This window comes from Coptis chinensis, chromosome 3 (genome assembly GCF_015680905.1).
Source record: "Coptis chinensis isolate HL-2020 chromosome 3, ASM1568090v1, whole genome shotgun sequence".
Taxonomy (NCBI): Eukaryota; Viridiplantae; Streptophyta; class Magnoliopsida; order Ranunculales; family Ranunculaceae; genus Coptis; species Coptis chinensis.
The window spans coordinates 185,172-208,942 of NC_141458.1; the positions used below are offsets into that span (position 1 = coordinate 185,172).

A 23,771-nucleotide genomic window follows, 5' to 3' on the forward strand; every position below is an offset into this window, starting at 1 on the left:
ATTCCCATCTCACTTTAGCAACAATAATAATGTGACACCTGGGCATGATCATGACACACTTTTAATTAATAGCAAAAGGTTATTAAGGTGAAAGAAAGTGATGTTTGTCCTCGTGATATGTCGCCTTCTAGATGCAAAAGTAATTCAGGCAAGTGAACACTTAACCAATAATGGAATTACACAAAAGATATATGATTTATCGCTGAAGCAACTCAATTTATTTCCATAACATCCTCTACAGATATTTAGATTTTGAGTTATTTAGATTTCGCCCTGAACTTAATAACGAAAATGAAATCCTTCAAAGTGGTGAGAACGAGATGTTAACTTTTATAGACCACATTCCAATTTTACATGATAACTGCTTTAGTGTTTCGGTGCACAGAATGCTTTTTTTTTCCATTATCATCCGATCCTCATCGTCATTCTTGCCATAATCTCATCTATGCGACTATGCGAGTCAGAATCTCCTCTTCAATCATATAAAATTATAGTCAACAGAGTCCAGAACTTACGTATATTTTCTAACAGAATAAACCATTGATCTAATCCTCCATTTTCATTCTTCTATTTCCTACAGGGCGACTTCTGATTTCTGAATGGGGTGTTGCCTAGCACTATCTTTTCGAAACTTTTTCAAAGCCGATTACTCTTAGTTGGGAAAAGTTCAATATCTCACAATGAATTAATATTCACATACTATGAAAAGAAAAAAACACACCACAAAAAAAATGCTTATAAAACTAAGTTGCTTCTCCTAACATTAGAAAAATAATGATTCTGAAATTTTTATCTGTAATGAAGGAAAAGATTCAAAAACTACTGCATAAATCAGTCGTAAAGAGAAAAAATTTCAAATCATATAAGAAGGTAAGGTTGACAGAATCGAAAACCTGAAGCTAGCTGCCTAGCTTGCACAGTGCCAAAGTTCGACTACTGGGCTTGGGTCGTGGACTCGTGGCCCAATAGTTCTGTCTGTAGTTCTGTACCCTCTAAGTTTCTGTCTTTGTGAAACAAAACTAACAATTAAAAAAGAATTAAAAGCAACCTGAAGATTTTAATCAACTACACCTCATGCTTAAACCTTGACAACCAACTACATTTAATCAGAAGAAGATGAAAAGAAGTTACTCATCAACCTGAATCAGTTCCATGGGCCAGGTCAGGGCCATGTTTTGCCACACGATCTGGCTCGTGCCTAGTCCAACATTCCACTCCAACTCCAAGTCTCCAACACAGAACATGATTATTTGAACATATTTTTTCATGCATACAGCACCTTTTAGAACCCTCTTCATATTTTAGTACCACTTCCTCTTGTACGCCATTTTTGAAGAAAACTGATTACAACAAGTTTGAAAACCTGAGATCGCACTCCAGGCCCCTGTAGCAGCATTATAACCATCAGACGATGGTCTTCTCAGGCTTTAGACTGATGTACTCCATAGTCCATGGTCTCCAAATTTCTAAGCCTGTCTAAGTTAGCAGCATGTTATTTCATCCATGGAAACGTTCATGCTGTGAGTCAGTGGACACAACACTGATTTTTCCTCAATGGATAAAACTATTTTTCAATACTTCTCAGAACATTACTTTTTAAAAGTTAAAAGTAAATCAAATCAATCTAAAAGGTATTAACTTACTTCAAATAGTTCAGATAAGTGATTGTGACGTTGACGATGAATTTGGATAGTTTTACTAAAAATATAATGTTAATAATGGAGGGTATGCGCAGCTTGACTCGTTGAGGGATAGTGATCATTCAAAATAGATTCACTTCTCAGTTCACCATTTCCACGCAGCTCATCCTAAAGCTCTCTATCTATAGTTTTCGCGCGCTACCACTGAGTTATATTTTGGAATACCAAATCGTGACTAGGTAAATAGAAGACTGAAAGCCGCAACCTCTGAAGTAAAAAAAAAAAAAAAAAAAGAATCCAACACAATCCTAAAGCCCTGCTTACCAGGAACATTCCATCTTTTCCGAACTGGGATGCATGAATACTCATTTGAACATAGTGATGACTACGATTCAAAACAGTTCGTGTTGAGTGCTCAAGAAGAAAAGTTTAAGAACATCAATCTGAATTACACACTGCCAAAACTGTAAAGAGAAATGCTAGAATTGCAAAAATGGAGTTAATCCTAGCCTATCTCAAGTCAGACCTGACATAATAAAGAAGAAATCAATCGGGTATACACAGATGACCAAGTCCATTCAAAACTATATAACACTTACTATAGTGCAGAAGTATTAGCTAGTTAAAGGGAGCACACAAAGTGTATTTCAATTTTTCCATGAGACACATTGTTCAATATGTATTGCTGTCATAAATTGGTATGAACAAAATATATATAGACAGCGATTAGGAAGTAGTTACCTTCACGTTGTTAGGAATGAAAGACAAAGACGATCAACCCACAGCTCCATCAATACTTAAGAAGTAAGAACATATGAGATTGGAGTGCCGTTCAGCGCCCGTGAGAACACTATACATAATACACAAAATGAATCTTAGACTTGTCCACAACATTCCATACCTGTATATTCCTATGGACAGTGAGGAAAAATGGATCAGATATGCAATTAAAATAAACGAAAGACACAGAAAAATCTAAAACAATCTACAGGAATGTCACAAGACCATTTGCATTGAGGTACTATGCTTGCCAACTTACCAACAGAGAGCGGCACACGGTTGAGAACAGAGAAGAGGCTAAGGTAACTAAACGGACAGCACTGCCAATAGTGTTATCGAATCTGACGTTCCAACTGGAATCCTTGACCTACTTAAATACTTCTCCTTAAATACTAACAGCAGCAAGGATCAGTAAGCATGTAGTATTCCAACTATGGGCCTTACCACTTGCACACAACAGACATGCAAAGGGTCTCAAGCACTTCCTTTACTATTTCTTCCAATTAGATGTCAAGTTGGTCTGTACTCGCTAACTACCAAGTATGACCTTTTGGCAGATAAAAATGACATCGACATTGCGTAGACGTAGAATAGACTCTCCTTTTGTCTGCTTGTAGTTCCCGAGACCAACTGCTCCAGGGATCTCATAGAGGAGATCATCCCCATAGAGGTCAAATGACGATTCAGGCTAGGCATCAGTCACCAGTAATCTCTGCATGAACAATGTCCGTCTTGGAAAGAATGAAACCTATTACGATCCCTCAGGACAATTTGCCAATTATACACCTCTGAGATTAGCTTCATAGCAGTATGGCAATCCCTACAAACCCTCAAATTCTTCACAACTCTTATGATGCTTCCCCGGCACAACCTCGATATGCCAAATGCAACTGCAAGCTTTTCGCTATGCATAGAGACTGCATTTTCCTTTTCTTCCTCCTCTATGTCATGCAGAACACTCCCAACCTCAGGAATGTAACCTCCTTCAATCCTGATTCTAGACATAATCTCCACTAATTTTTCATTAGCCCTCATGTAACTCCATTCAACCCTTCACCCATGACAAAACTATACATGACCTTGTCAACTTCAATAATGCTCCATCCAGGGGACTTCTTGATCCCTCGCGGTCATTCATTGACTTCCTAACATAAGCAACATCCCTCCATTTACCAGCGACAGCATAAACGTTTGACAACAGAACATGATCGCCAGAATTGTTAGGATCTAACTCAGAAAGCTGTTCCTTAACCTGCTCTGCTAATTTTATATCCCCATGAATACTACATGCCCCGAGAAGGGTTCACCAAATTATATCGTTGGGTTTAATTGGCATTTCAGTCACAAAATCATAGGCTTTGCTCAATAGGCCAGCACGACCATATAAGTCGACCATACAGCCATAATGCTCTATGGACGGCTCTATCCCATATGTCACCTGCATTGTGGAATAAAATGATTCCTTCTTCAATCAATCCTGCATGACTACAAGCATACAATACTGAAATGAACGTAATGCCATCTGGACATATTCCCAATAACTCCATCTCATAAAAAAGTTGCACTGCTTCCTCCCCCAAACCATGCATTGCATACGCCGCAATCATAGAAGTCCAGGAAATAACGTTCTTATCATTCATCATCCAATTAAAGACCGAACGAGCCATGTCAACATTGCTGCATCTAGAATACGTATCCAAAAGTGCATTACTCACAGACACAATCAGACCCAACCCTGCTTTCTCTATGTACCCATGTAAGACTTTCCCAAACTCAAACGCACCAGACTGTGCACATGCCGAGAGAACCCCTGTCAAGCTCACCTCGTTCGCTCTCATACCAACCGAAGTCAATTCTCGAAAAAACCCAAAAGCCTCATCAAAACTCCCATTATGAGCAAACCCAACAATCATAGTACTCCAAGAAACTTCATCCTTCGCAGTCATCTCTCCAAAAACTCTTTTCGCACTCTCGAGTTCCCCACCTTTCATACCCAGCAATCATCACATTCCACGAAGTCAAATTCCTTAATGGCATTTCACTAAACAAAACCTCAGCACCCTTAACATCCCCACACCTAAAACAAGCCGTAACGATCGCATTCCAAGCCACAACATTTGGTTCAGGCAATTCATCAAATGCTTTCCTCAAAAAACCAATACACCCACATTCAGCATACATACTAACAATAGTAGTCCCAACAAAGAGATGGGTATCAAACCCACGTCTTACTAAATCACAATGCAACTGAATCCCATCACTTAAACACTTATAATTAGCTACTGCTTTAAGAACAAAAGCAAATGAAAAACTATCAGGTTGTAGTATAGTCAAGCAGTACAGATAAAAAAAATCGGTCTAAAGATACCCTGGCTCAATGCCTAATGGCAGATACAGTATTACATCATGAATAAAGGCAAATTTGCAGTGACAATCTGCGCATGCCTTCAAGCTCTCCCACTTAGTATCCCACTCTGTTATTGAGCACAGTTTCAGATGTCGTTGAAGTGAATTACTCGCAAATAACATCTTCGTTGGAGAGGCAGAGGCAGGGGCAAGGGCTACCAGCTGCGAAACCCGGTCTATAAATTGGGCTCCCATGAACAAAGCCATATTCTCAAGAGCTTCCCCTTGCATTCCTTCCTCTTCTTCCAGCATTTGCGTCACACGATCTAAATAGAGGGCTCCCAAGAACGACACCAGAGCATCAAGAGGTTCCTCATCGTCTTCTTCCTCTTCCTCTTCCTCATCATCTTCCCCTTCCTCTTGGGCTTCCTCTTCCTCCTCTTCTTCCCCTTCCTCTTGGGCTTCCTCAAGAACCCTCGAAGCGTTCCTCCTAACCCAGCCTCGAGAGCTCTACCATGTAAAAGTTCACAGGAGGTTTTCTGATTATCCCAACTCTAAAACCAAATACTTCCTTCACATATATTCGGGTCTCATGAAAGTTTATCACCATCGTCCTGGTACAAATACAGATGCCCATTCCAATATATTACACTTACTGGTCCTCCACCCTCAACAAACTCCTCCACTGTCCACCATTCTGTGCAATGCTTATCATCCAGAGCAAAAGTTTCAACAGTGTTCCCATTTGAGACCCAAATAATTAGGTCATGATCAGAGTCAAAAGTGGGCCCACTGATTTCCCTCCTATAGGAGTTAGACAGGTAGTGAATGTTCCATTCAACCCCTTTTAGCCAGAGTATAGCAAACCTGTGCTCTCCACCTAACAATATACTACCCATTAGTATAGTCAGGTTGGTGGGGTCCTTCGGATCTTTCGTGAAGGCGGCATGCCACTTGTCATCAATAAGAACACAGTCCTCCAACTCTGGAGGCAAAGGTGATACCTCTTCCACTTCCCACCTCATCATGTCCAAATAGAATAAGCTCGTATCTTGTCTCATCCATAAGAGCCAACCATTGGGGTTCCAACCTATTAGGTCACAGTTCTTCCATAGGCTATGTGTCATGTACAGGGTTATATCCTGCTCCCAGAAGTAGAGCTCAGCAGTCTGGCTCTTGATAGGCTTACTGAACAAGCAATCAGATAATCTAGACACCCCATGTCTTGGTTAACTGTTTCAATCTGTACATGGGTTCCAAAACCAAACCCATACGGTAAAAACCTGAACAAAAATATGAGCATGAGCTAAGCACAATCACAATATTCACTAGTCTACTACATTAAACAAATTGAACAGAAATTGACTTTGATACTTTAAATAAATATACTACTAAATTAATCTGTTGTTTTTACCTCGGGCAACTCAATGCTTCTTATTCTTTTGAATTTCTTTCTTTGACTTTAACCCCTTCAGTTTTAACTTTAATACCTGCAGCACAGTCAAGAGTCAAATTTAAAACAGCGAATGTTTATACTATCATGCACTCGCGTTTTTGTTGCTGCTAGGCTTATATATCATATAATTTAGATCTAGATTGTTCTAACTAGATGGGGTTCAGTTGAACTTTATTCACCTTAAGTTAAAAGAATGTGATGAACTAACTATATAATCCCTTTTGTGGTCTCCTGATTGGGACCAGATAATTCAGAACTGAAATTTTTCTATAAGAATGTCTTTTGGTATACTGCCTCAATAGTTCCAAACAAAGTTCATTGTTAAATAAATGATTCAGTTAAAGAAAATAGCAAGATTTTAAGGACTTAACTTGTTCCTAACATTTTACCTGAGAAGATCGAATAAGCGGTGAAATGACCCGCCGATCTGCCCTTTGCAAGAATGAAGCCTTGAGTAACTCAATCTGAATGAGCAGTTTCTGACATCTACTTGACAATGCAAGCCTCCTTTTTGATGCTTTAAAGGAACCCTCTTTCTGACCAAGACAAAGCGCTTCTCGTATAGCACATCCATCTGGTCTCAAACCCATAACTGAAGTTGTCACCTTCTCTGGTACAACCATAAGCAGAGCTGCTAAGGACACAAGTTCTCCTTCCATTGCTCTTAGATATGCTACTTCTGCTATATCATCTGTGTTCTCAGCCAACATTCTTACCACACTCAAATCCTAATAAAACAAAAAACAAGTTTTATTAACATAAAACCTAACTAAATAACTGTTAATAATCAACCAGGCAGTTATTATTCTAACCATTTCGCTGAATTTAACTAACAAATCGTCAATTGTTTCTTCGGAACTCCAAGTAATCATTCTGAAACGAAGAAAAACAATTAAAATGTCACAATCAAACTCCACATTATATATATACAATTTCCTAATATGTAAAGCGAAGTTAAGTTTCAGTTTATTGAATCAACATACCTTTTGCTAGACAAAGCCATCTCAATAGGTAGTTCCTCACTATCATCAGTTGATCTAAGATCAGTTCGAGCTCGATTTCGAAGCAAAAGCTCAATACATCGATTTGAACGCATGTCAGCAGCACAGTGTAAAGTTGTTTTCCCAAACTCATCGAACTCGTTAACTTGAACACCTGGACCCATTTTTCCAACCATTAAAGCTTCAGCACACTCAACTGAATCAATATGACACGCGAGAAACAGAAGTCTCAAAGCAAATCTTCCATCAATCGGTTTTAGAAATGATTGTTGATAATTTGACGTTTACAGTTTGCACTTCATACATTTTCCTAGTGTCCTACACATACAACATCTGCTGCATTTCAATTTCAATTTAAATTAATTGTTTGCTAATCGGCTATATATCCACTTTATAGCCCCTAACTTAAAAAAGGGAATCTAGTCGACATGGTAATATGGTGCGGATTAGGAAAAGATAATTTTACGCAGAATTTTGGTATTCAGGTTTGGAGCACATTTTACCTGAATCAAAAGATGCGGGAAGACCACCGATGAAAATCTTCCGCTTCAACTCTTCCGTGGTCGGAAAGCAAGATATCTGCATTCCCTGCTTTAGTTCAGCTTCCCCATGCGAACAATTAGCTCCTCTAGCACACCCCCTTGGAGACTCAAAGTATTTGCAGATCTCAGTCTTCGCCTTAGGAGACAATCTGCAAGAAAGATCACAACATACAGTAGTTAAAGACTAAATAGAACTGATCCATTACTTCTCCAAGTAAACGCGAATCCAACTTTTGAGTTAGAATCAAGTACTTTGCAGCAGAAACATTTTCCACTTTGGCATCGAGAAAGGGTTGAAACATCTCGCCATCGGAGTCAGATTGGTAATCTTTTTAGCCAAGAGCGACTCTGCTTCAGTTGTGTTGGTTGACTCCCTGCTATGATAAAGCTAAGAAGTCACTCGATGTTATATAAGTAATATCTTATTCGGCAGCAGAGAGATCATACATAGACATCAGATTAAGTTATAACGTACATAAGCTGACGTCTTGGTTCAGCAGGAATTGCATGTCCTGAGATTTAGCCAAGTCTACCGATCTTTGTTTACTGTTAATAAGGCAGGTGAGAATGAGACACCGTTAGCATGAATTTGTACAAAACCTAGAATATAAGTAACTAATAGGCAAGTACGCAAACAACGAGGAAATAAAACTAGTAAAGACCAGAGATTAAGAATCTGCTTATTTGCTCCACTGCGCAAAAGAAGCTGAGCACAGTTTAGGAAGTCGTTTTTGACCGCAAAGAACAAGGGTGTTTCGTTCATTTCTGAAATTGCATCAACGCAGTCTGGATCTTTTAGGAGGAGGATCTGGAACATATTTGGGATAACAGAACACTGATTTTCAATTTCAATGTATTGGAATATTTGTATGACTTGTCCAATTACAGGGCAAAAGACTACTGGAGGGAGCAGTCCCTTATACCTGGAGTGCTTGGAAATAACCACTGGAAACAGCAAGGTGGAGGGGTCAGCCCCAACTTGTTTCTCTGGCTCCCATTGGCTCCACGTTTCAGAAGCAGAAATGGAATCCTACGATTATCATTAAGCAAACGCCACAATCTTAACAGTATAAGAAAAAATATGTGTCATGTACAGAGATTTTAACCATGAACTGCTATTCAGATAGCAATGCACTTGAGACATGAAATTCACCAAACCTGGGAATCTTAGTATTGGAGCAGTGCTTGAGGTAGCAATGCAGTGCCGAGTTTCCTTCTCTGTCTGTTTCATTTACATCAATGTTGGTACCGAGAAGAAGCTTTACAACTTCTTCATCGCACACCTTAAACAATAGTTCAAACTGTTACTATCTCATCCAGACATTCACATTGCTCCTCATAACTTTGCCTTCAAAATGCCATGTTTGATTTGTCTTCTCATCCTTAGTACCATTATTTTATGCTCCTTTGCTTAATTATTAAAATTCAGATAATACCTTAGGCCATTTTTCACTTCAGATGAATAAGTTAGGTGTCCCTCATCTCATGTCATTTACCACTTCTAAATTCCCAGATTAATTGTTAAATGAATAGGATAATCTTTGTTTCTGACAATCTAACATTAAGGTAATTGTCAAAATGACTTTTAATAATTACAATCTTCCTATGTATATTTATATTTTACCTGAGCAGCAAGAATAAGCGGTGAGGTGACTCAGTGGTCAGGCCTTTGCAAGAATGAAGCATCGAATAACTGCAACAACTCAATCTCAATGAGCAGTAAATTTCTTTTCTGAGTTCTACTCATCAATCCAAGCCTCCTTCTTGACACTTTAAATGAACCCTCTTTCTGACCAAGACACAACACTTCTCGTATAGCACATTCATAGATGGTTGTCATGTCTTTCGAAGCCAATCCTCCATCTGGCATCAAAACCATAATCGAAGATGTCACCTTCTCTGGTACCACCATAAGCAGAGCTGCTAAAGAGACAACTTCTCCTTCCATTGAGCTCAGGTACGCCACTTCTGCTATATCATACGTGTTCTCAGCCAACAGTCTTACGGCACTCAAATCCTACAAAAAGCAAAAAATCAACAGTTTTGTATAACTTAAAACTTATTATATGAGGGAACCAATTCTTAATAATCAACCAAACAGTGATTAATCTAACCATTTTGCTGAATTTCACTAATAAATCGTCAATCGTTTCATCTGAACTCCAAGTAATCATTCTGAAACGAAGAAAAACATTCAAAATGTCACAATGAAACTCCACATTACATATTCATACAAACTTCTAACATGTAAAGCAAAGTAAAGTTTCAGTTCATTCAATCAATATACCTTTTGCTAGACAAAGCCATCTCAATAGGTAGTTCCTCACTATCATCAGTCGATCTAAGATCAGTTCGAGCACTATATCGAAGCAAAAGATCAATGCATCGTTTCGAATGCATTTCAGCAGCACAGTGTAAAGCTGTTTTACCAAACTCATCATACTCATTCACTTGAACACCCGGACCAATCTTTCCAACCAATAAAGCTTCAGCACACTCAACTGAATCAATATGACATGCGAGAAACAGTAGTCTCAAAGCAAATCTACGATCAATCACTTCAGTTTCAGTTTCAGTTTTTTCTAGGTTTTGCTCATTAGAAATTACTTGAAACAAGTTTTTAGACTGATTAACAAACTTATCTTTCTCATCTTTAACAATCAGATCAATTAAACGCTTCTCTGCTTTAATCGCATCAATATCGTGATCAGTTGATGAAGTAATCAGATCTTTACTCGAAACTGACATGAATCTAGGATATAAACTTCTTCCGCAGTGATTAGATTCAAACATCATCGTTTCCTGCGTAAATTTGTTCAAAAACACAAATCAAACAGAGAAATCGAAGTAAAACTACGTTTCGAAGTGATTAAAACGAGAGAAAGTGAAGTTGATTACCGTTTCCATGTTTGAAGGTTTGTTAGTGAGATTTAACGGTGGAAAGTGTGAAGTGAGTTGGATTAGGGTTTCGGAGAGAAATGAGGAGAGAGAAAGTGAAGTTGAGAGTGAGAAATGAGAAATGAGAAATGAGGTGGTTCCTTGTTTCTGATTGGGTATTTATAGGCGGTGTGATGAGAACTGAAAAGGAGTTGAGCTCTCGTTTTTCGAATGAAGAGGAAGTGAATGCTATTTGCTCTTTCCCTCTCTTTTGCCTTTCAGACATCACTTGATTGGACGTAAGTATCCTTTATGATTTCTGTTAATTACTTTGTCACACGGAGCACGGACCCCATAAAGCCTGAAAGGTTTGGGCTTTACCCGATCCGATGCCGTTGCTAGTCCGAACCCAAAGTATCTTGAGGGGACTGTGGACACCCAAGCAGCCCGAGCCCAAAACAAGCCCTAGGATGAAAGTATGCTAATTGAACGGAAGCGGCCCAAGATGAAGAGTTTTCTTGTCTTTTTTTTCTTTTGGTAACCGCGGTTATTGGTTAATATTGGCTGACCCACCCTATTGGGCCTAGGTGCCCATTTGCCACTAACAGAGTAGCAGGTATTAGAGCATCTTTAAGAGAGCTACCAAAAAAACACTAAAATTTTGAACCAAAAAAACACCAAACCAAAAAAACACCAAGCAACTTTAGCATCAAATTCTCGACATCAAATGACGCGGTTTTGGATAAACCGCGCCATATAGCCCACGCGGTTTTCCCAAAACCGCGCCAATGAAACCCATCTTAAAAGCCCAAGCCCACGCGGTTTTGAGAAAACCGTGCAATGTCTCGCACATCAACTTTATTCTTTATTTTCTTTCCCAATCTCTCACGCTGGTTTTGGCAAAAGCTGCGCCATAGCTTCCACTTAGAAGCCCAATCCCATACGGTGTTAGAAAAACCACGCGTGATTTTGGAAAACCGTGAGAGATTTGATCTAAGACTGAAAGCTAACACCAAATATTGGGCGATTTGGTGCTAGCTTTGGTTATTTTTTGGTGTTTTCATCAACATGTCACTCTCCTGAAATTGAAAAAACACTAAATTCTTGAAAATTTGGTGTTTGATGTTAGGTTGATATCACTCTTAAAGATGCTCTTAGAAATTTTAGGAGTTACTATACTTCTAAGTCATTACTATACTTCCAGACATGCTTTCTAATTCCATTCCAAATATAATTACAATTCCAGTTCCAATATAGTTCCAAATTTCCCGACTTGCCTATATATATAAGTACTGTGAGTCTTGACTACCTGTGTTAAATCAAGTAATCAAGGAACATCCTAGTCTTTTGGTTGAGGTACGTTCACGTACTTTTGTTTTGTTTTTCTTTCGTTTATATGTTATTTCATTGATATGGTTTTGTAATGAAATTGTTTGAGATCTACGAAGCGACCATGTCCATGCTTATATCTCCGAGAACACTATTAAAAGTCACTATAGATGTGGCAATCTGCCGCGAGATTGGATCGATTTTTATAAGGTGTTAGGAGCTTTTAGCTATGAACCGAAGGACCGGTTGTCTCAATTTGTACGAATAACATACATTTGTGCAAGTCCACGTTTTTGGTATGGGTGTGAGGGTGTCAAAGGATGTCTAACTGTGACTTAAATCTTATATTTAATTTACAGCTTTTAGGATAAATCTCCCTGCCCGTTCCATAAAACATCCTCCAAATCAGGTTTTCACAAAAGCATCATAAAGACAGAAATACCCCCATTACTATCTTCCTTCCTTTTCAACGTGAGAACTCACGGTTTTTCCGTTTGCATAGAAATAACTTCAACATGATTCATTTCATGCCCAAAAAAAAGGACAAAAGTGGTAGATCTGACAGGAAAGTTTGTAGATCCGGTTTTTTAACAATTTGAATATAATATCATTCGGAAAAAATGTTCCGATAGTGATTTCGAGATGCAAAATTTCTTATCTCAAAAAAATAAAACAGACTTCCAAATTTGTGTGAAAAAACAATTATGCATAGCGAAATTCTTTTGCAGAAAAATCATGTGTGAAATAAATTTTCATATAAAAACAGTATGTAAAAATAACTTTGCATAGTGAAATTTATATGAAAAAAACAAATTTATTATATAGTGATTGGATTTGTAGAAAAAATCACTATGAAAAAATAAATCTGCATAGTAAACTTTTATGCAAAAACAAATTTACATAATGACGGGAACTTATTTTTTCATAATAGAATAAGAAGCAGATGAATAGAAAAAATAAAAAATCACTATGCGTAAAAATAACTTTCATAGAGAAATCGATCACTGTTTTCTGTTTTAAAATTAACTATGTAAAAATAAATTCGCATAGAAAAATCATTATGTAAAGTTAAATTTGCATAGTGGAAAATTGTTATGCAAAAACAAATTTACGTAGTAACGGGAACATTATTTGTTCAAAATAGAAGAAGAGGATAAAAAATACAAAGCCACTCATAATTAACAACAATTGAGGGAGTAATAAATTTTTTGTTGTACAATCTTATTTATTCATCATGAAACTTTGTTTCTTCATTGAGGAACATGATTTTTTTATCGTCAAACCTTATTTCCTCATTGTCGAACCTTATTCCTTCAATTTCCATGTTGAATTGTGCTATCGAAGCTGAATCAATATTATTTTTGGTTGAAATGGCGATGAATCTAGCACTTTATCCAAAAGGGTACAAAAGAAAGCAAAAAAAATCGGGAAAATAAAATAGATCGTGATTTTCTCTCCAACTTAAAAAACGGGGAAGTTATTTGATAAGATGTATAAAACACGAAGGTTTTGTGGCATGGGACGATGGGAGGGTGTTTACACATAACCATACTAGAACCAGGGGCCGAGGCCCATTTCTTGATTTAATTTAATACTAGATTTGCTCTATGCTGGATGTAATTTTGCAACCAACACTCCCCCACAAATTCGAAAATTAAACTCAAATTTGTTATATTAAATTATTCTACATATTAAATTCTTTCCATTATTGAAAAAGCTACACCACTCCCCACAAAATTCGTTTAATTAAATTCTTCTACTTATATATCGAAAAATGTTTTTATCATGTGTCTGGTAGTTAAAATAACAGCATGGTTATATTGCATATATATATATACAAGCATGAGCATAGACAACAATTATTCTAGTTCTAGTAGTTAATAGAAGACGAAGTGTAGTGGGTTAACAAGTGTATGACTTGAACCCGTTTATGATCAACCCAATCCAACCCGCTAATTCCTTGTGTGGCCAGGTTGGGTCCCACCCCTGCGCCCAACTTTCTAGCAGGAGTTGAACTAACTCCCACAAGGTGTTGAGCCTAGGTTGTTACTAAACATATAAAATCTTGGTACTCTCTTAGATCAAGTCTAATTGAGTGCTATATGGGTTGCTAAAGGGTCATATAACATCTCAAATACCAAAATGTCATTCTAATGGGTCGCTAAAAGGGTCCTAAATTTGTTTAGTGTGATAAACCGAACCCAAATTTGTGCCCTTGTCTAGCGATTGTCATAATAAGTTTCGGGGGAGGGCGACATAGTTTATCGTCCGTGTGTTAAATTCGATGGATCTATTTAAACCGTGCCGTTTGTATTATTTAGCACTTCAAAACATAAAAGGGCGATTGGAATGAAATTCAAGGTTTTGCCCTGCCATATTTGGCCGACAAGGTAAAAATCCTAAAAATCCCATGCGGCAAGGGTTTAGTAGCCCTCCACTGGACTTGCTCTTAGAGCATCTTTAGGTGGTTGAGGCATCAAGTGTCATGTTTGAGGCAACCATCCGTAAACAATGACCAACTCTAGATGGTAGAAACAAATCTAGTTAATAATGAGACCCATTTTTATTTTAAATATTTTTTTTTGTTAACAGTGGGTCCCAAATTATTTATGAAATTATTAAAATTTTGTTTCGTCTAAAAAAGTGGCGAGAGTTGCCCAAAAATAAAACTCTACACAACACTCCCAATGTCATGCGACACTTGAAATGTCACCCATAATGTTGAAAAAGTAAAAAATAAACACACACACATACACACGACACTGGTCGGTGTTCTTGACAGATGAGAGTACCGTGTCACATTCGCATTTGAAATACCAAATTTGCCTCCACAGATGTGACTAGACACTTGATGCCTCTATATTTGCCTCCACCTAGAAATGGTTTTTGTCGAAATTAATGGTAGAGGCAGATTGACACTTGATGCCTCCACCTAGAAATGCTATTATAGAGCATCATCAACGCAATTGTCAAATTGGATGTGACACAGCATCAAATTAAGCAATACAAAATTGCCAAAAGTGAGTTGAAATGTTTCAACGCGGATTCACCAAATTTCTAATTTTAACTTGGTACGGGTATAGTTTAGTAGTTATAAATTGGTATGGGTATAAAAAGATTTAGCCCGTCCAATAACTTGGTACAATACCTTGTTTAGTAGTTCTAAATTGGTATGGGTATAAAAAATTTAGCACGTCCGGATTTTCTTACATATATAAAGTAATTTATTTATTTTGTTTTATTCAAAAATTGGGACGGGTAAACTTTTCTATAATTTCAGGAAAATGGTTTTGATTTTAACAATTGCTGGGATAGAAATGAGGCTTATAGCTAAGCCCAGTGCGTTGGGGGCCCGAATTGTCACTGATGATGGCTCTAACTATTTTTTTTCTTGGCAGTCTAAAGGCTAAAACCTAATTGGAAGAACGAGAGCAAGCTAAAAAAGTTAAATTTGGAGGATGAGCACAATACCTGCCAATTTCGATTTCAATTTCAGATCAAATATTTGCCGGTCGTGCTTCGGCCCCAACGGGGCTCGGTTGGTAAGTAGTTACATTATTTCTCTTTGGCTCTGTTTCCGTCTGTTTTCTGGAAGAACGTTTATTACTTCTCTAACTCTCGTGTTTTTCATCTTTCTGTAAACTTAAAACAACCATAAATTCCTCTTCTTATTGTGCGTTTTCACCCATCAAACACAAGGAACAAGCGAATCAAAGATTCTTTCATGATTAATAATAATTGAAAATTATTCCCTCCATGTCATGATTTCAGACTTCAAGGATGAGATATACATGACTACTGCCTAAGACCCCATAGCAACCTATGTCTCAATATGTCCACGTTTTTTATTTTGGTTCTTCATATGATCTTCTTAATGTTAGTCCTTCAAAGTGTAATCGTTTCTCTCTTTGCTTATGTTTTATTATGCAGAAAAAAAAATTGGGACAGGGATTGTATGATCTGTAAACAGCCGTTTTGTGTTGTTAAGTGGTTAGCTGTATGCGGTTGTATTGGAGAGACAGAGTTATGTCATACATGCAGTGAGCTTGAAAATGTGTGCGAAGTCTGTGGCCAAGTCTGTCAAAAAAATGAGCATGGCTTTCTCCCAGTTCGACTTAACGAAACTGCTGCTGACATCAGGGCCAACATTGCAATTAGCAGTCATTGTCCCTCCAGAGCGTGAGATCCAGTCTTATGTGTTCCACTCTTTTAAATATTTATCAATTTATTTTCTCAAAGTTTTTTATCATTAGTTAAATCAATATTGAGAAGTCCTTAGTACTTATAAGAATTAGAGAACATAAAGCCAATTTTATGAAGAAAAAATAGTTTACTGCAAGTCCTAGCACTTTTAGGCTCTGGCTTTAACTTAGTACTTCGCCAAATAGCAATTGGTGGCATAAACAATTGTGAGAGCAATAACATTTGACTGCGAACTTCTTTAAAACTTATCAATTATGTACTTATATATTTTTATGTATATTAGACCTAATTATGCCATCAATTCAACTATTCAAGTAAAGGCAACTTTAGTAGCAATAACGGTTGTAGGATAGCTTAATTAGTCTGGAAGATGCTTGATACTGAGCACTACCAGTCATAATTTTGTCCATAGAAGTTGGACCTAAGTAGTGGATGTGCTTGTGCAGTGCTGTGGTCTAACAAGTTGAAGAAGTCATAGTTAATTGCAAAGTTGCAAACAATAGGATTATGGAACTACATAGATTATTTCTTTTTTTAAAATCAGTATGTGGTCTAATAAAAGTACTAATATGCCACATTGTATTTCAGATATGTATCTTTCATTCTTTCATATTATGAGTTCATGGAATTCTTGATCTCATTTCCACGCCCTAATTTGGGATTGGCTGTGCATTACAAGAGGCGATTTGAGCTCATACCTTTCATCTTAGGTAATCAAAAAACAATTGCAGAGTCATAGTATTCCAAATTGATTACCATACAATATTTTGCAAAGGACTTGTGTTCACTGTCTCTAGGTCTGGAGTTGGATAAGAAAGTAGATAGTGTATGTTCATGTTAAATCGTCTGCATAGCGAGTCTTATATCTTGTTAATGTGTTTGCTAACCATTCAATAATTAATATCTAGAGACATGGTCTCTGAAGTTATCAGGTTATGATCACTCACTTAATTCTTACCTTGTCCGTAATCCTGATTTCTGTTGGTCTTTGAACTAATAAGATACGTTGCAGACCCACTCTTTGCAGCTGTATTATGAATGAATAATCATTATCCCTCATCAAATTATTAATGGAATTGCTCATTCACACACCCATGGAAATGCTAGGGATTGATTTATAAATTACTATTTGCTACATTTAACCGGTTTATCAGTTTATGCATCCTTTAAAGCTCACTTATTCAAATGGTTTTAACTTTTAATTTCTTTGATAGGGTGGACGCAACAGAGGGCATCACTGTGGAAAATCACCAGGACCGCTCAGTTATTTTTCCTAGATGTATATTTAGTACGGTTCAGTAGTCCCTTACTACTAAATATATGCTTTTCTCTAAAGACATAATGGTGCATTGGGAGCTTGGCACTCAAATGGTGCATTAGGAGTTTGGGACTCACTGAACTTGCTCCTGTTAAGAAAGAAGTATTTATAGTAAATTTGCAAAGAATGGTTGTTAGCTTCGGTTGCTTGTGTTGTTTAGGTTTGGTATTGGAGCGTAGGTGTGAAGGCCTCCCTCACACAACCTTGTAGTTACTTGCCATTTGGGGCTTCACGAATATATATATTTACTTGAAAATTTTAAGCGCGGAAAACATGATATTAGGATCGCCACACTCCTCCTGTGAGAGGGAAAAGCAATGAGGGAGGTCCTCATATAATCACAGCCACATACGGCTAGCAAAGCATCAAACTACAGGCCGCATCCCAAATCACCAATTGATACCAAGGCTTTAATCTCCCACCCAGCCATTGAATGCCTTAGATGAAGAAGCAAATGCAACTATAGGGAACAGGAATGAAGTAACCACGCCATTACTCAAAAGCTTAAGCTTGAGGAAAGGGAAAGGAAAACCCGTGAGCGTCCACTATTACTCAAAAGCTTAAGCTTGAGGAAAGGGAAAGGAAAACCCGTGAGCGTCCACTATGGAATAGGAAAAAAAAAAAGGAACGTAATGGGTTTTTCTTTTTGATGCATCTATTTGTTTACTTCGGAAAAGGAAAGGAAAACTTAGGAATGGAATCTATTGTTTGTGAGACCAAAACTTAAGAAAGAAAATGAATAGAAAACTACATATTTTTTTATTAAACTTTATTTCGAAAACCCTTTATTTTCCATAGTTTAGTTTTTTCAAGGAAAAACCAAATTTCTTTTCCATAGCAAACAAACATACTAAACTTATGGAAAAGGTGAACCACATTAGACTTTTTCTTTCTTTTCCATCTTCAACTGTGTAAACAAACACAGCCTAAGTTTCTCTCCGTCATTTTCGATTTAGTCAAAGAATTCCCCAGACTTTAGTACTTCACAGTCCCCCCACCCCCTTTTATTTATAAAATTAAAATTGTTGACTTAGCCCAAAAAAAAAGAGTAATAGACAACCAAATATAGGATATGGAATTTGCCACCATGCACTTCAGGATAAATTAATCAATAGAATCCACACATACTTTATATTGGTTATTGGTTATTACCCAAGAAAAAAACGAACCTTGCAAAAGTAAGAATCTGAATACTGTTGATTATTAATTTTAAGCCTAGCACGGTAGAAATTAGAAAAAGACAATTCATTTGTTATCAAGATCAAAGATCTAAGATCATATAAGTATATGAAATATGGAAAGGAAGATCAGTAACAAATAAGAAGTCAAAAACTTTTCATAAGCATTTCTAAGAAGCACATTTTGGATACATTTTTGTAGGATCAGTGATAACAACATCATCGATATTGATTTTTGAATAAATATAAAAGAGGGGCATCGTCGCATTATAGGCTTGACATAGTGTTCTGCATGAAATATTATAAAGCATGAGCAGCTACAAATGTAATGTAATTAAGTGACGATAAATGTAAGTGACAGAAAGGAGCTTAACCTTTGAATGGGCGTCAACGATATCTTTCCAAATATTTGGAAATGGTTCAACCAATGGGGGCAAGTCATTATGCACAGGTAGGCATGCTTAGGTACAATGGGCACACGTTGCGCTCGTGTGGCTGCGAGACAAAAAATGCATGAATCAAAAACATGATTGAAAGAGAAGAAAAGCTAAAGAAAAATTTACCAAATGGCACGTGAAATATATGCCTAAACATAGATAGCAAGAAAGAACATATGCTGCACTCCGTCACTGATTTTATTCCTTTATTAGGTTCCAAATCTTAAAATTTTAAGTTCTTGATATGTTGTTCAAACCTCAACAAATTTCCAAATTACAATGATAACTAATGAACATACTCGTGGAGCAAAATTATTGACGCTACTAAGTGCACCAACAATGGCCAAACCAGGGAGTCCTTTTAGCATGTTAAGATCTCGTAAAGTTGGATCTTTTGTGTTTAGAACATTCCCCATGTCATATTCAATAATAATAGTCTTGCAAAAAACCGAAATAGAATCCTAATAACGGAAATAGCATTCAATAATAACCTTGCTACTCTCAATGGTTTGCGAAATACTATCCTTCTCACAGGGCCAGGCATGCAAAACCGGTGTGCTATGTCAAACATTGACACCTATAGATAAAACAATTCCACCAACTTTGATATCAACGTAAATAATAAGTTGCAACTATAGTTGGTCGAAAATGATATGATTTATAGAGCTGGGAAGATATATAGTCATACTCTTATCTAATTTTCTATCGTAGCCACAACTTGAGCAATAAATCAAGGAGTTAAGGGAACCAATGATAATATACCCTTCACCACCACTTCTCTTCTTAATCGTCAGTAGGGTATATACATATATCCTTGAAAGTGTTCATGTCACTTCAAGGAGAACTTGTGATCCATCCATTAAAGATATTTATACAAAGTAATTGAATACTGATTTCGTCTACAGTGACAAATTTCACAGAAGAGTACGTGCATTCAAAAAGAAGCAAAATGAAAAATCAACCAATATTGTCATGAACCCAAGATAAGTATGTTATTCTTTAAACAGTTGTACGTGAGTGACGAAACCTAGAAAATATATATGAAATTAAGTGTCTAACTATTTCGGCAACTGCAAATTATATCGTTGGGTTTAATTGGCATTTCAGTCACAAAATCATAGGCTTTGCTCAATAGGCCAGCACGACCATATAAGTCGACCATACAGCCATAATGCTCTATGGACGGCTCTATCCCATATGTCACCTGCATTGTGGAATAAAATGATTCCTTCTTCAATCAATCTGCATGACTACAAGCATACAATCTTTGAAATGAGCGTAATGCCATCCGGACATATTCCCAATAACTCCATCTCATAAAAAGTTGCCTTTGCTTCCTCCCCAAACCATGCATTGCATACGCGCAATCATAGAAGTCCAGGAAATAACGTTCTTATCATTCATCATCCAATTAAAGACCGAAGCGAGCCATGTCAACATTCTTTGCATCTAGAATCACGTATCCAAAAGTGCATTACTCACAGACACAATCGGACCAACCCCTGCTTTCTCTATGTACCCATGTAAGACTTTCCCAAACTCAAACGCGCGACTGTGCACATGCCGAGAGAACCCTGTCAAGCTCACCTCGTTCGCTCTCATACCAACCGAAGTCAATTCTCGAAAAACCCAAAAGCCTCATCAAAACTCCCATTATGAGCAAACCCAACAATCATAGTACTCAAGAAACTTCATCCTTCAGATCATCTCTCCAAAACTCTTTTCGCGACTCTCGAGGTTCCCCACCTTTCATACCCGGCAATCATCACATTCCACGAAGTCAAATTCCTTAATGGCATTTCACTAAACAAAACCTCAAAGCACCCTTAACATCCCCACACCTAAAACAAGCCGTAACGATGCATTCCAAGCCACAACATTTGGTTCGGGCAATTCATCAAATGCTTTCCTCAAAAACCAATACACCCACATTCAAGCATACATACTAACAATAGTAGTCCCAACAAAGAGATGGGTATCAAACCCCGTCTTACTAAATCACAATGCAACTGAATCCCATCACTTAAACACTTATAATTAGCTCTTGCTTTAAGAACAAAAGCAAATGAAAAACTATCGGGTTGTAGTATAGTCAAGCAATCTGACAGGATAAAAAAATCGGTCTAAAGATACCCGGCTCAATGCCTAATGGGAATCTGATATTACATCATGAATAAAGGCAAATTTGCGGTGACAATCTGCGATGCCTTCAAGCTCTCCCACTTAGTATCCCACTCTGTTATTGAGCACGGTTCAGGATGTCGTTGAAGTGAATTACTGCCAAATAACATCTTCGTTGGAGAGGCAGAGGCAGGGGCAAAGGGCTACCAGCTCTGCGAAACCCGGTCTATAAATTGGGCTCCCATGAACAAAGCCATATTCTCAAGAGCTTCCCCTTGCATTCCTTCCTCTTCTTCCAGCATTTGCGTCACACGATCTAAATAGAGGGCTCCCAAGAACGACACCAGAGCATCAAGAGGTTCCTCATCGTCTTCTTCCTCTTCCTCTTCCTCATCATCTTCCCCTTCCTCTTGGGCTTCCTCTTCCTCCTCTTCTTCCCCTTCCTCTTGGGCTTCCTCAAGAACCTGAGCGTTCCTCCTAACCCAGCCTCGAGAGCGCTCTACCATGTAAAAGTTCACAGGAGGTTTTCTGATTATCCCAACTCTAAAACCAAATACTTCCTTCACATATATTCTGGGTCTCGCAAAGCGATCACCATCGTCCTGGTACAAATACAGATGCCCATTCCAATATATTACACTTACTGGTCCTCCACCCTCAACAAACTCCTCCACTGTCCACCATTCTGTGCAATGCTTATCATCCAGAGCAAAAGTTTCAACAGTGTTCCCATTTGAGACCCAAATAATTAGGTCATGATCAGAGTCAAAAGTGGGCCCACTGATTTCCCTCCTATAGGAGTTAGACAGGTAGTGAATGTTCCATTCAACCCCTTTTAGCCAGAGTATAGCAAACCTGTGCTCTCCACCTAACAATATACTACCCATTAGTATAGTCAGGTTGGTGGGGTCCTTCGGATCTTTCGTGAAGGCGGCATGCCACTTGTCATCAATAAGAACACAGTCCTCCAACTCTGGAGGCAAAGGTGATACCTCTTCCACTTCCCACCTCATCATGTCCAAATAGAATAAGCTCGTATCTTGTCTCATCCATAAGAGCCAACCATTGGGGTTCCAACCTATTAGGTCACAGTTCTTCCATAGGCTATGTGTCATGTACAGGGTTATATCCTGCTCCCAGAAGTAGAGCTCAGCAGTCTGGCTCTTGATAGGCTTACTGAACAAGCAATCAGATAATCTAGACACCCCATGTCTTCGGTTAACTGTTTCAATCTGTACATGGGTTCCAAAACCAAACCCATACGGTAAAACCTGAACAAAAATATGAGCATGAGCTAAGCACAATCACAATATTCACTAGTCTACTACATTAAACAAATTGAACAGAAATTGACTTTGATACTTTAAATAAATATACTACTAAATTAATCTGTTGTTTTTACCTCGGGCAACTCAATGCTTCTTATTCTTTTGAATTTCTTCTTTGACTTTAACCCCTTCAGTTTTAACTTTAATACCTGCAGCACAGTCAAGAGTCAAATTTAAAACAGCGAATGTTTATACTATCATGCACTCGTTTTTGTTGCTAGGCGCGCTATATATCATATAATTTAGATCTAGATTGTCGCAACTAGATGGGGTTCAGTTGAACTTTATTCACCTTAAGTTAAAAGAATGTGATGAACTAACTATATAATCCCTTTTGTGGTCTCCTGATTGGGACCAGATAATTCAGAACTGAAATTTTTCTATAAGAATGTCTTTTTGGTATACTGCCTCAATAGTTCCAAACAAAGTTCATTGTTAAATAAATGATTCAGTTAAAGAAAATAGCAAGATTTTAAGGACTTAACTTGTTCCTAACATTTTACCTGAGAAGATCGAATAAGCGGTGAAATGACCCGCCGATCTGCCCTTTGCAAGAATGAAGCCTTGAGTAACTCAATCTGAATGAGCAGTTTCTGACATCTACTTGACAATGCAAGCCTCCTTTTTGATGCTTTAAAGGAACCCTCTTTCTGACCAAGACAAAGCTTCTCATTATAGCACATCCATCTGGTCTCAAACCCATAACTGAAGTTGTCACCTTCTCTGGTACAACCATAAGCAGAGCTGCTAAGGACACAAGTTCTCCTTCCATTGCTCTTAGATATGCTACTTCTGCTATATCATCTGTGTTCTCAGCCAACATTCTTACCACACTCAAATCCTAATAAAACAAAAAACAAGTTTTATTAACATAAAACCTAACTAAATAACTGTTAATAATCAACCAGGCAGTTATTATTCTAACCATTTCGCTGAATTTAACTAACAAATCGTCAATTGTTTCTTGAACTCCAAGTAATCATTCTGAAACGAAGAAAAACAATTAAAATGTCACAATCAAACTCCACATTATATATATACAATTTCCTAATATGTAAAGCGAAGTTAAGTTTCAGTTTATTGAATCAACATACCTTTTGCTAGACAAAGCCATCTCAATAGGTAGTTCCTCACTATCATCAGTTGATCTAAGATCAGTTCGAGCTCGATTTCGAAGCAAAAGCTCAATACATCGATTTGAACGCATGTCAGCAG

The 23,771-nt window shown here is 37.6% G+C and overlaps 3 protein-coding genes, 1 long non-coding RNA gene and 1 pseudogene across 5 annotated transcripts; 1 reads left to right on the top strand and 4 right to left on the bottom strand.

Moving 5' to 3' along the window:
- Positions 1-165: 165 nt before the first annotated feature.
- On the bottom strand, positions 166-5,078 carry LOC147506957 (pentatricopeptide repeat-containing protein At1g74630 pseudogene; annotated as a pseudogene). The gene is made up of 4 exons (XR_015217483.1): positions 4,866-5,078; positions 2,680-4,778; positions 2,382-2,551; positions 166-1,384 (listed from the first exon to the last, which is right to left on the bottom strand). The product of XR_015217483.1 is annotated as a pentatricopeptide repeat-containing protein At1g74630 pseudogene (transcript).
- A 278-nt stretch (positions 5,079-5,356) lies between these two features.
- On the bottom strand, positions 5,357-8,639 carry LOC147506958 (uncharacterized). The gene is made up of 9 exons (XM_086599631.1): positions 8,241-8,639; positions 8,018-8,139; positions 7,727-7,914; positions 7,206-7,377; positions 7,035-7,095; positions 6,612-6,950; positions 6,234-6,256; positions 5,956-6,049; positions 5,357-5,908 (listed from the first exon to the last, which is right to left on the bottom strand). The coding sequence occupies exons 2-9, from the start codon at positions 8,065-8,067 to the stop codon at positions 5,357-5,359; spliced, it is 1,479 nt and encodes a 492-aa protein (XP_086455757.1). The 5' UTR covers positions 8,068-8,139; positions 8,241-8,639.
- Positions 8,640-9,419: 780 nt separating this feature from the next.
- On the bottom strand, positions 9,420-10,889 carry LOC147506959 (uncharacterized). Its single transcript, XM_086599633.1, has 4 exons — positions 10,664-10,889; positions 10,053-10,567; positions 9,880-9,940; positions 9,420-9,782 (listed from the first exon to the last, which is right to left on the bottom strand). The coding sequence occupies exons 1-4, from the start codon at positions 10,670-10,672 to the stop codon at positions 9,420-9,422; spliced, it is 948 nt and encodes a 315-aa protein (XP_086455759.1). The 5' UTR covers positions 10,673-10,889.
- Positions 10,890-15,314: 4,425 nt separating this feature from the next.
- On the top strand, positions 15,315-17,748 carry LOC147506960 (uncharacterized). The gene is made up of 3 exons (XR_015217508.1): positions 15,315-15,513; positions 15,902-16,148; positions 17,389-17,748. It is a non-coding gene; the product is annotated as an uncharacterized LOC147506960 (long non-coding RNA).
- A 3,683-nt stretch (positions 17,749-21,431) lies between these two features.
- LOC147506961 (uncharacterized) lies at positions 21,432-23,203 on the bottom strand. The gene is made up of 3 exons (XM_086599634.1): positions 23,060-23,203; positions 22,631-22,705; positions 21,432-22,499 (listed from the first exon to the last, which is right to left on the bottom strand). Exon 3 carries the CDS (start codon positions 22,341-22,343, stop codon positions 21,432-21,434), a length of 912 nt encoding a protein of 303 aa, XP_086455760.1. The 5' UTR covers positions 22,344-22,499; positions 22,631-22,705; positions 23,060-23,203.
- Positions 23,204-23,771: the final 568 nt, after the last annotated feature.

Excerpts from the sequence above, each read along its gene's own strand:
- LOC147506958 (XM_086599631.1), bottom strand. The coding sequence starts at position 8,067 with ATGTTTCAACCCTTTCTCGATGCCAAAGTGGAAAATGTTTCTGCTGCA. Across the intron at positions 6,951-7,034 it reads TAGTTAAATTCAGCGAAATG|GATTTGAGTGTGGTAAGAAT; the intron begins GTTAGAATAATA and ends TTGTTTTATTAG. Across the intron at positions 6,257-6,611 it reads CGCTTATTCGATCTTCTCAG|GTATTAAAGTTAAAACTGAA; the intron begins GTAAAATGTTAG and ends ACTGTGCTGCAG.
- LOC147506959 (XM_086599633.1), bottom strand. Across the intron at positions 9,941-10,052 it reads ATGGCTTTGTCTAGCAAAAG|AATGATTACTTGGAGTTCAG; the intron begins GTATATTGATTG and ends TCTTCGTTTCAG. Across the intron at positions 9,783-9,879 it reads TAGTGAAATTCAGCAAAATG|GATTTGAGTGCCGTAAGACT; the intron begins GTTAGATTAATC and ends TGCTTTTTGTAG.
- LOC147506961 (XM_086599634.1), bottom strand. The coding sequence starts at position 22,343 with ATGACACATAGCCTATGGAAGAACTGTGACCTAATAGGTTGGAACCCC.